Source organism: Diadema antillarum, unplaced genomic scaffold, assembly GCF_040938485.1.
Source record: "Diadema antillarum isolate AM-2024a unplaced genomic scaffold, OU_Dant_1.0 seq00000291_RagTag, whole genome shotgun sequence".
Classification (NCBI taxonomy): domain Eukaryota; kingdom Metazoa; phylum Echinodermata; class Echinoidea; order Diadematoida; family Diadematidae; genus Diadema; species Diadema antillarum.
In genome coordinates, this window is record NW_027271317.1 from 241,364 (window position 1) to 253,618 (window position 12,255).

General features: G+C 39.8%; 1 protein-coding gene across 1 annotated transcript; it reads right to left on the reverse strand.

Moving 5' to 3' along the window:
- Positions 1 to 2,745: 2,745 nt before the first annotated feature.
- LOC139730090 (large ribosomal subunit protein mL37-like) lies at positions 2,746 to 11,918 on the reverse strand. Its single transcript, XM_071640998.1, has 8 exons — positions 11,662 to 11,918; positions 10,542 to 10,713; positions 9,353 to 9,483; positions 7,213 to 7,328; positions 6,485 to 6,673; positions 4,784 to 4,935; positions 3,721 to 3,900; positions 2,746 to 2,917 (listed from the first exon to the last, which is right to left on the reverse strand). The coding sequence occupies exons 1-8, from the start codon at positions 11,910 to 11,912 to the stop codon at positions 2,765 to 2,767; spliced, it is 1,344 nt and encodes a 447-aa protein (XP_071497099.1). The 5' UTR covers positions 11,913 to 11,918; the 3' UTR covers positions 2,746 to 2,764.
- Between the last annotated feature and the right edge of the window lie 337 nt (positions 11,919 to 12,255).

Here is a 12,255-nt window from a genome sequence, read left to right on the forward strand (position 1 = left end):
ACACCTCTGTCAGGGTGGACGGTCACCGTGGGTGGTAGAATACTTGGCGTCCACCATGAAAAGAACACAAAAGTTTCGAGACGAAGAGGGGAGCGGCTATTGGCTCAAAGCCCTGTGTGACGTCACTGGAAAAACTATTGCAACGAGTCTTGACGTCGTTACTACGACCGCTTGACGAAGGTTTACCTCCAAATGTCTATTCACTCTCAGAGTTTTCCTGGATATTGTTTTGTCCATGTCATACAGTATATCGAATTAAATGAGAATGCCAAGCTGTGCTGACTTTGTACGAATATTAGCACGCCCTATCGACTAAGGCATATTTTTAAGTTGCACACACGTATGACTCAGCGCAATTTCCCACTCACAATTCAGTGTACACCGCATAACCTCTGGCAGACTGCGTTGTCAAATCTACTTCCCCCCGAATTCAAATGTCCTATTGCCATTATTTGAACAGCTCATTGCATAATACAGTCTGCACTAACTTGTCCATGTTTGTCGCAACTTCGCTCTGGTAATACTTGTACAAGGTTGCAATTTGACTTGCACAATCCATTAGTTCTATTTTAGTCAGGTGTCTTTTACAATATTACAGTTCATGTGGACTTCCTCATGTTCATTCCTTGTTCTCTGCGTCAGTGGTTTGTAAAGTGACTGGTATAAAGGCTGAAGGAAGTACGCCTGTACCGTGATAAACGCAAGATGGCGCTCGACGGAAAATCGTTAGCCGGTTTCCTGATAAGAGGAGTCGCCGGAAGAAACCTCGATTTATTGGAAGGAACACAATACATGTTGTATTTGAATTCACGCATGTACACTTTTATTACTGTATCAGCACGATTCTGTGCTGCTGGGAATCGCAAAATGTATCATTCATGTGGTCAGTACCAATCAAGAGTATGAACTCATTTTCCACCTCTCAAAAAAAAAAAATCAGACAAACGTGCTTGAACTTCACACCTCTGAGATATGCCAGAATACCAGTACAGGAATAGGCAGCACACAGAGTAGTAGAAAGAGATAAGGTTATGCCCAGGACGGAGTTACAAGTGTACTGTACACTTTTGTCAACCTCGGGGTTCACAGCTGGGATTTACTGTTTCAGCTATTCATTACTTTCGCATCCAAAATTCAGACACAGACAAATGCGTATTAATTAAAAGCGTATTCTTCACAGGAATCACTTAAACATAGACAAAGGAATGCTTATTTGAAGCTTCACTTTTAATTGATAGTTACACAACTCAGCAGACATTGTCTTTTAACTGGATGCCATTTGCTTTCAAAAAAGCACAATCTACATCTCTTCCTATGAATCATCAATGTTTGTCTTGGACCTTGTTTAACCCATAGCTTACTAAAACCACCTGTACCATACGGTGCACTCCCATTATAACGAACAAACTTATAACAAAATTCCGGTTACAACAAAGTATCCACTCTCTGTTTTTTTAGTGTTTATTTGTTCGGTTATAACAAAATTTCGATATAACGAAAGAAAACTGCCGTTCCTGAGGACTTCGTTGTAATGGGAGTCCACTGTACCTTCTTTTAGGGTAATCATCAAACCTTGGATTCAACACATTAATTGGATGTATGGAAATTATTTCTCTCTCCCCCTCCTCCTCCTCCTCCTCTTCTTCTTCTTCTTCTTCTTCTTCTCTGGCTCTTCATCAAGTCACATAATTCTGCAAACATGGTCACATGGATCACACAGCCAAAATACATCAAAGTCATTTTACTTTCTCACCTTTATTCTTAAACCCGTTTTATTACTTCTAACAGTTTATGGATCTCCAGCGTGAAGCGACCGAGTTAATTCACTTCTGCCTGTATTAAAGGGATTGTATAGTTTTGGTTGAAATGGGGCTTCAGATTTTTTTTTTTTAATTTTGTGAGATAATAAGAAACACCTTATGAAGAGTAATTCAAAGTTTGTGTGATGTAAGTTGGTTTTGAAATGGCTGACATATCCAAAACAAAGTGGTCCTTAATACAATGTGGTACCCACTTTTTATTCAGACGACAACAAAAACTATACCATCCCTTTAAATGAATTCCAAAATGTACCCTGGACATGTAACAAGAGTTTTGATTTTAACCCTTGCTGTGTTTTGGATGCCAATTAGCATCCAGGCTTGAGAGCTTTGTTTGTCGATAGGCACAGATGTCTGAAACTCATTGTTATCAAAAAGAGAATACAAAATCCAGGGCTGGACACTAACCCTTTTTTTACTGTTCCAACCTGTCTGTCTGACCAGTAGGTACTCGGTTTCTGCATTTTTTACTGGTACATTTCTGAAAAAGTGACTGGTCCGACAGTGATTTTTACTGGTCAGGGATCGTCGGACCAGGGCCAGTGTGCAGCATTGCATGATCCCCCTAATCCATATTGGGTCACCATGGCATTCCTGTTGTACTGAGTCACATTGCTACACCTTGAGTGAGGTTCCTAACTTTACAACTACAAATTGTAGGTCACGTTTGAATGGATAACTGAATGCTCATTAAAAGTTTGGAAAGTTGAGCTTAGTGCCTGAGTACGTGAATATTTAACCAACAGGAGAACTACTTCTTAAAATGCACATCTTTTAAGTTCTCACTCACTGAAGTCATTCACTGCTATCTGACAATATTGTACCCTTCCATCTTTTATCCATCTTTTATCCAACGCAATTACGTATACATGAACTACATCTTGTGTCCATGTTAAAAGCCAAACATAATGATGTGTGCGTGGGACTATCGTGTTTTTAAGAGTTCAGTCGGCTCCGTACACGTAGCAAGCGAGAAATTTGCGGAAGACGTCCACGTTCAGGTCCCGGCAACCCAGGTTCGGGTCTCGGTTGTGCATCTTCTTCTTGTAGCTCGGTTTCGTGTGTCTGCTCCCCTGTCTCTTGAAGATTCTAAACACCTGGACATCAAAAGAACAACATGCAAGAAGAAACTAATTAGGCAACTCCTGGCGATTCATACAATAGATTTGTACTGCTCTAACGAGTCTTAGTTTCATCAATGTGCCTGCCATTCTAAAATGTTACTACATGTACCTCATAACTATTCTTTTTATTTCTTTTCATAGGGGGGGGGGCATTTTGTCTACTCTTGGACTGGATCCAATCAAGATTCCTTCGATGAATTCAATAAATTTCTACAAGGAAGCAAGATAGGGATAATGTAGAAGTGAGGAGAGAGTAGAGTGATACAATGAGAAGGAGCTCCCTCGCTTTCTTGGGGAGGGGGGAGGGGGGAGGGGGGGTTGGGTCAGCTTTCTATTTTATACACCCATATCTTTTTAATGATTATGAAATACAATGCATGTGTCTCATGAAATTTGTTTGCTGTGCTATCACAATTAACGTTTAATTATACGTTGTATCATTCCTTTTTCTAGTTTGTATCAAAACATGTTTGTAATTTCATTTGTTTGTTAGAAAACAGTGAAGAAATCATTTCAAGTCACTTGATTCAAATAAATTCTGATAAGATGAGATGAGATCAAATCAAATCAAAATCAAGTCAAATCATATCATATGACACCAAATTATATCAAATGAGGTAAGATAATCAGAACAAATCAAATTATTTAAAATCAAACTAAACCACATCATACATCAAGTCAAGTTCAAGTCAAGTCAAGTCAAGTAAAGTCAAGTCAAATCAAATCAAGTCAAGTCAAGTCGAGTCAAGTCAAGTCAAGTCAAAGTGAATGCCTACCACAGGATAGTGGTCGTCATAGAGCACGTTGCCCTCATCCAGCCAGACCATGTTCTTCACCCCATCATCGGAGCTGAGGTTCAAGGTGTTCAGCTGCACCTGGATAAAGGTGAACTTGACCCCCGTCGACACGACGCTCTGGGTCACAATGGGCTCCTCCAGGTCAAAGGTCGCATCAACCTTGATACAAATGAGACAGTAACATAACATCTCCTTGATTAAACATGCCCTCTAAGTATCAAAATAAAACAGGTGATAAATTTCCCTTTTGGAAAGGCAATGTCACAACTGTTCAAATTTTCTTTCAATCGATGAACTCTTATAATTCTTAAAATCTTAGCTGTAAACCTGTGGTTGCCACTGAGTTTTCTTTCTTTCTTTTACTCTATGAGGCAGTTTCATGGCAAAAAAAAAATACTCTTGACCTTAGCCAAAGAAAGATGCCTTCCTCTTGCACCTTCTCAAGCTACCACTGGACAAAAATATTTCGGTATTAATGATACCTTTGGTTCTTTTTATTTCAGAAATCATATTGAATACACCTCTATCTGCAAAGGGAAATAAAACGCATCAATTTCACTGACATGAAGAGTTGTCACAAGAGTGAGATCCAATTACGATTTGTCATTGAGATGCAAAGAAAGCTTAAAGGGATGGTATAATAGTTTTGTTTGAGATGGGGCTTCAGGTTTCTAACTTCTTTGTGAGATAATGAGAAACCTTTTATGAAATATTAAAGACCTCACAATTCTAAGAGGAATTTAAAGTTTATTTGATGAATATCTGATTTTAAATGGCCGAGATATCCAAAAACAATGAAATCCTACTAAAACGTGGAACCCATCTTTCATTGGGACCATTTTGTTATACTTTGTTTTTGAATATTTCTGCCATTTCAAAACCGATTTTCATCATATAAACTCTGAATACCTCTCAGAATTTTTTGTTCTTTAATATTTCATAAGTGGTTTCTAATCATCTCACAAAAAGTTAAAATCTGAATCTCCTTCCTAAACCAAAACCATACCGTCCCTTTAAAACCCTTCCCTCGTCGCTCACTCACGCCATATTTGAGTTTTGCCCGAGCCAAGGCGTTGGCAAAGGCAAACATGACCCCCTTGGCGTTGATGTGCCGCATGGATTCCCGGCACCAGTCCTCAGCGTCGTGGATGAAGACAATGTGGGCGTGAGGAAACGGCGCCCCCTCAAAGAATCCTGGAGAATACGCAGGAAGAGATAGACAGTGAGAAAGAGACAGGGAGAAAAGGACCACAAAAGTGGCAAAGAGTAAAATGAAGCAGGAAGGATAAAACTGTTCAAGGTTGGGTGTTTTAGAACCCTTATGAGTCTCAATGCCTTCCTGCTTTCTTAGTTCACCCGTTGAGGACGTGCTGACTTTGCTACAACACGCATTTCCCATAGACACTTGCGCAAGTATACTCGGGACTTGTCTTCAATGGGTTAATTAAGGATGTGGGCAGTTGGTGATTCATACATGTTCCTTACTTCCCAAACAATCACAGATTCCCAACTAATACTCTGGTCAACATCTTTCTTTATTATTGTTCATCAATGTAGTGTACTATAGTGTGGGAGGGGCATTGTGACAGTGTGGATTAACTCTTCACTTTCGAAGTGAAGGTCCTGTGTGCAAGTCCTGCCAAGTTATTACATCCTTGGACAAGATGTTTTATTAAACCTACCATGTCCCTCTTGACGCAGATATATAAGTGGGTACCTAGCAACGCTAGGGTAAAAATAATTGCAATGCCCTCTGGAAGAGAAGTGTTAATCCTAATCGTAACTCTAAACCTATCCTTAGTCCCGATCTTGCTGGGGGGGGGGGGGGGGGGGGGGTAATTGCCCTGATATCATTGTTGACATTTTGTAAGGAACAATTACTCTGCCATTGATGCACAAGAATTGACAAACAAAACATCATCCTCTGTCCTGCTAGCATGGACAAACCAAGACAACTAATCAGGCGTGTTTCCTGGCATTGCATGTCCAATCAAGCAGAAAATTTACTTTTCCAAAGATCAATTTTCATGACTCGGTGGAGACTGACAAGTCATGATACTCAACACTTTGGAGTTTACTGTAACGGCCATTTGACAGATGTCATGGACATAGAAATGTTTAGAAATGACTTACTTTTTAAAGAATTCTTTTAACAATGCTGATTTCAATTAAAACAAATGCCAAATTCCTATCGCTCTCCCTTTATGATAGAGTATAGTGTCATATTCAATGAACTACGTAGTACTTAATACTCAAACTTAGTCATCTTTTTGGGAAGACAGGCCAGAATCAAGCTGCTATTATTACAAGGCACATAAAGTAGTTGCTTATTCTCTTTTTAGGACGAGCATGCTGTAGTGATCAACATGTGTGAACCTGCATGCAGAACAACATGAAATTAAGATGAATAAATGTAAAGGCATAACTTGCCGTTGGTGTTTAGATATGTGCATTGCACATTGTATCTGGTTAAATATACGATCAGGTATAATGTATTATAACACAGATATGGATCAAGCTCACAAAACAAATAAAAGAAATTTAGGTCATAGGTAAAAGGACAGTACGTTAAATGTTTGTCATTTAAAATCTGAGTCTTACACAAAAAGGTGAAAAGGGCAATTTTACCAAATTCCTCACAATTGCATACATCCTAAAAAAAAGAACAATGGCAAAACCCTGCCCTTTCTCCCGCCCCCTTCCCCCTTCTGATCGCAGCACAACTCGCCCTTGTATGACTGACCTGTGAAGTTATGATTCTCCTTGTAGATGTTGCGAGTCAGAAGGTCAATCGTCGGGGCAAGCGGGTAGAAGCTTGGCAGCTCGTGTTCCACCGTCTGCGCAACCTCCTCTGGACTAGCCAACCTCTCAAGGGGACTGGCGGAGGAGACTAGCAGACCAGATCTTCCTCGAATCTGAATTGGGTCTTCGCCTGTTGCATGTGAATGGGAATGAATGGGAGATCGATCAGTTTCGCACCTCTTAACGTCATCCAGTTGTTTGAGTGTGAAGTGGTTTTCCTCCTCTTGTGTGTGAGAAGGTACGAATGAATATACACAATGGGATACTTATCATCTTCTAGATTTTTCAGCTGCATTTTTAATCTGAATCAAGTCGTATCCCATGGCATATGAGGTAAATTTGAATGAGAATTTGATTAGTATTGCAGTCAACAGGTTTAATGCTCACGAGTCATGTCACTTTACATCATGCAATCATACCACCCATCCCTCCCCGCTCCCCCTCCCCCCCCCCCACACACACACATACATACATAATACACTAGACTCTATACTAAGCCACTATCACATAGTAGCCATATCTCTTAACACATACACTTACACACGCAAAAAAAAAAACACCACATAACAAATGTGCACATGTATGCATTCCTACACTCACACTTACACACACAAAAACAAAACCATAAACACACACACACAAACCATAAACCATAAACCAAGCACTAACCTCTGTGCCAAGCAGCCGCTACATAGTAGCCGTCTGTTTGGGCTCTGTGGAGCAGGGAGGGGTACTGGCCTACCATTAGCTGGCATAGCCGAATGAAGTCCATATTCTGCCGGTAACTGAAAGGTCACGAGAGGTCAGAGAAAAATTACCAACTTTTCATTCTCGAATAATAAATTTCCAGACTGCGTAATCTTGGTAAAATAACATGCACAATTGCTTTAAAATCTCCACACTAGACTTCATTCAAAATACTCTATGCCTTTCCTTCCAACAGCTTTTTATTGCTCAGTAAGTCTGTGTTTTGCTACCATACTTCCAGCAAAAAGGGACATTTAAAAATGTCCATATGTGAATGGTATGTGGTCCATATTCTGTACACATTCAATACAAACAATTAAGTTCAAATCAATGATAGTGCAGTCATCTTGATTCATTAACTTAACAAAAATAATAATAATTATCTTTTACATAACGTGACGCAAGCTCGGGAAGAGAAGGGACGTCAGAACAGCATTGCAGTATTATGAGCTGGGTGCTAAAAAGGCACATCTTTCTGTGTAGAAAAACAGTAACTTCGTTTTTATTGCAATAGACTTATGTGGTTATACAATTTGGGAAAAACAGCATTTTTTTATTCCTATGAAAACTGCAGTGATTTTGGCAACAACAACATTAAAAAAAACAACAACAACCAACCAACAAACAAACAAACAAACAACACAACAGCACAAAATGCTGCCCAAAAATAAACTAGAAATATCACTGAAGGATGAATAATACCCCCGCCCCGTGACGACAGTCTTACCCAAGGAATGATCTTTCCTTGATCTTCTGCCATTTAAATTCCGTTACCATGGCAACGCAGCTTCCGACACGTCCGAAAAATATGTCTTGCACATCTTCCCACCAAGACTATTGTGTGTGCCACATTTCATAAGCTTTTGTCAAAAACTGAGGAAGTAGTTCAATCCACAAGATCTTTCCTTGATCTTCTGCCATTAATATGCCGTTACCATGGCAACGCAGCTTCCGACAGGTCCAAAAAATGTCTTGCACATCTTCCCACCAAGACCAATGTGTGTGCCACATTTCATGAGCTTCAGTCGAATACAGAGGAAGTAGTTCAATCCGCAAGATCTTTCCTTGATCTTCTGCCATTTATATGCCGTTACCATGGCAACGCAGCTTCCGACACGTCCGAAAATTATGTCTTCCACATCTTCCCACCAAGATCAAGGTGTGTGCCACATTTCATAAGCTTTGGTCAAAAAACTGAGGAAGTAGTTAAATCCGCAAGATCTTTCCTTGATCTTCTGCCATTAATATGCCGTTACCATGGCAACGTACTTTCGGGTACTGTCAAAAAAATGCGTCTTGCACATCTACAACCAAAGGCACACATCTGTACCAAGTTTCATGGAAATTGGGCAAAAACTGAGGAAGTAGTTTGCAACACAAAATTTTCCATCATTTTGGCTCATAATATGTGAGCTGTTACCATGGCAACATACTTTTTGTCACTGTCAAGAAATGTGTCATGCTGACCTATATCCTAAGACAAACATTCAATATGAATTCCATGAGAATTGGAAGAACACTGATGAAGCAGTTTTGCCATGAAGCATTTTGCCCTATATTTTACCAATAACATGCCGTTACCATGGCAACGCACTTTTTGCCACTGCGGAAATATGTGTCTTGCACATTAACATATTCAGATGAACATCTGTACCTAATTTCATAAAAATTGATCACAAACTGTGGGAGGAGTTCGCGACGCAAGATTTGTACCCATTTTTGCCCATAATATGCCGTTACCATGGCAACGTACTTTTGGGTACTGTCAAAAAATACGTCTTGCACATCTACAACCCAAGGCACACATCTGTGCCAAGTTTCATGGGAATCGGTTGAAAACTGAGGAAGTAGTTCGCGACGCAAGATTTGCAACGGACCGACCGCCCGACCGACCGCCCGACCGCCCGACCGACCGCCCGACCGACCGCCCGACCGACCGCCCGACCGTCCGCTGATTCCTATATACCCCCTTCAAACTTCGTTTGGCGGGGGTATAAAGAGAAGTAATAGTTGGCGTCTCTGGAAGAGTGAAAAGATTGGATGAGTGCTGGGAAACCCCCACCTGAATCTCTGGACCGGTATTAGCTTGCTGGGCGTGTCGTACTGCCGACACTTCCTGATGGATCTCAGCACTCGCTCCTCCATGTCAGGGAACTCTAGTCGCGCAGCCAGTTCTTGTAACCTCTCTGGCATCTGTGCGGAAAAAAATGAAAAAAAAAATGGTTATCACTTTGTGGCAAAAGGGTACGGTGAGAAGGACTTATCAAAGAAAATTATAGAGAATTCTCGATTATGACAACTCAGCAGAAAGCTATCTGATAGGTACTTCATCTGAAAGTTGTGATGAAGGCTGTAGCACTGACAGTTGGAAAGTTCAGAGGAAAATAGTGTGCACTGAGAAAAAAAGTTGTACACAAATTTCACATTTTACAAAATGTTTTTAAGAATAATGTTTTTAAGAATAATGATATTAGTCAAGACGTATCCACCAAGTCATAAAAATCAGTTCAAGTTATGATGTCATCTTTGAACATTTCAGGTTGGTAATTTTAGCAACTGCAAATCCTTTCACCTCACAGTAATTACTGATGCATTATTGCACCTCATCATATATTTATGGAAAGAGAAAATTTGTATTTCTGGTTGAATTTATGTCAATATATATATACAGAAATTTAGGAAATGATTGCGTATGGCACCTCAGGAGACTCAGGAATTCATGACCTCCTCATCTCACCCAAATAGCATTTGTTGTTTCTGTTGACATCAATGCTTTGTAAAAACATATCAAAGGGAATTGAAACCTGAATAAACATGTTTCTTGAGATAATGCAGCAATATTAGTAGAACACATCAGCGAAGTTTGAAGAAGACCACACAATCCATTTATAAGTTATTACATGAAGTTTTAAAAAACTGAAGTGCTACCAATGCTACAGGAGAAGACGGCGATAATTTGTGATGTCACACATGGACAAAGCTACTAAATTGATAAAAACATAATTTAAAGAGAATTGAACACCTTTTCATTTCTCTAGCATGATGAAAAAGTACTTAACTTACATGAACCTCTTTCAGAAAACAGGGGGAATCATATTACCCGAAACATATGTCAATATAAAGGAAAAGGAAATCTGGACTTTTTGTATAACATTAAATTTTTTGGAAGTCTCTTTATATTTTTTGTTGTATTCTCTTTGGAATGATTAATACCTGACTGATAAAGGTTACCATGTAATCCTTAACCTCACCTGCCCCTCCCCCATGAGCTTGCTCTTGGTCAGCCAGAGAGCCTGGTCCACGCCCTCTTCCAGTCGGCACAGGTGGTTGAAGATGTAGGTCTTCTGCTCGTGGTAATGCTGGTGGGTCTCATCCATAGTTACCCTGTTTAGGTATAGGGGGTGGTAGTCTTCTATCTTCTCTCTAGGTCCGAGTGAAGAATCAAGATTACAGAGAAATGGAGAGAGAGAAAATATCAAAAGGGAATGAAACCCAAATACTCATGTAGATTGAGAGTATAATAGCAGAACATATCAAGGTTTGAAAAAAATCTGACGATCCATTGAAAAGTTATGAATTTTACCAGTTTTGATGCAGGCATTGCTGAATGAGAAGACAACTACAGTTTGCGACATCACACATCTACAATGATACATGTATAAAGACAATACAAAGAGAATTCAAAAATATCTTATTTTTCATGAGAAGTACTCATTCTCTTAAAGTGTTGCTGATAAATATGTGTTCAGAGTTCCCCTGCTTTCTAAAAGATAGGAAGTCATGTGCTCTTTCATTATGCTAGAAAAGTGAGGGTACATTGTATGTAAAATTTTCTTTGAATTTTCTTGCATTTTCTTATAAATATATTTGTCCACACATGACATCACAAAGTGTTGTGGTCTTCTCATACAATGATGGCTGCACGAAACATTAAAATTTAAAACTTTTGAATGGCTGTCTGATTTCCCTCAAACTTTGCTGTTGTGTTCTAATATTGCTGCATTCCCTCAATTCTGGCATTTTGGTTTCATTTTCCTTTCAATAGAAGTCTAAAGCCATCAGAGATTTTTGTCAAGTCAACTGTATTTGGAGTAAAATCATAACAAACTGTTAAGAATTGATTACAGGAGCCAGAGTAAATTTAATTATTTTTTTGAGTTGCCTAAACCAGGTAATCATAAAAAGAAGATATAAAAAAACAAAGTTGAGGCTATGTCACACTATGTGAAGATAACAAAACAACAAATTGAGGCAAATGACCATATTGAACTGGTAAAGTGATAAGTCTGCATGCATTTATAAACAACTGAGTGCATGCGTCTAACAAATTCCAGTAGGCCTACTTTGGTTCATTTTCTTTTTCCTGCTCACTTTGGGGGTATTTTGTAGGGACTCTCCAGACCGTGGATCTCATAGATTTTCCGTGCTGCTGTCTTGCGGTTCTCCTTTGTGCGTTCCCTGATCTGTCGCTTCTTTTCAGGGCGGTAGCATCGAACGGGATTGGACCAGCCCGGCTGGCCCCGGGTGAAGGGACCTGCCAAAAGTCCCAGCCTGCATGGCGGGCACAGACCACTGACCCGCACAGCAAGCCCAGACGACAGGCTACACACTGCTGTGGACATCGCTGCTATCCTATGGAAGACAAAAACAGAGACTCATTTGAAATTTTCAGGTCTGTATTTCAATTCTCAACAAACTTTTCCTCATGTTCGCTTTATCCTGCTCATAATAGTACCTTCAAAGACACTTATTATGACTGTTTTACTGTAAAAGTGGACATTTTCACGGTGTTGTAATTTTAACAAATGCAAACAGAAAAACTGACCAGAATGAATAATTGGTGGAAAATTGAGCAAAGAAAACGGGATTCCATCGGGATTCGAACCCAAGACCTCCGGATTGCTAGCCCAGTGCTCTAGATACCGACTGAGCTATAGAAAGCCCTAGTTCAGTGTTTGTCCCAGA

Coding starts and splice junctions, on each gene's coding strand:
- LOC139730090 (XM_071640998.1), bottom strand. CDS start 11,912: ATGTCCACAGCAGTGTGTAGCCTGTCGTCTGGGCTTGCTGTGCGGGTC. Junction 3,901..4,783: donor GGGCAAAACTCAAATATGGC/GTGAGTGAGCGA, acceptor ATTTGTATCAAG/GTTGATGCGACCTTTGACCT. Junction 2,918..3,720: donor ATGACGACCACTATCCTGTG/GTAGGCATTCAC, acceptor TTTGATGTCCAG/GTGTTTAGAATCTTCAAGAG.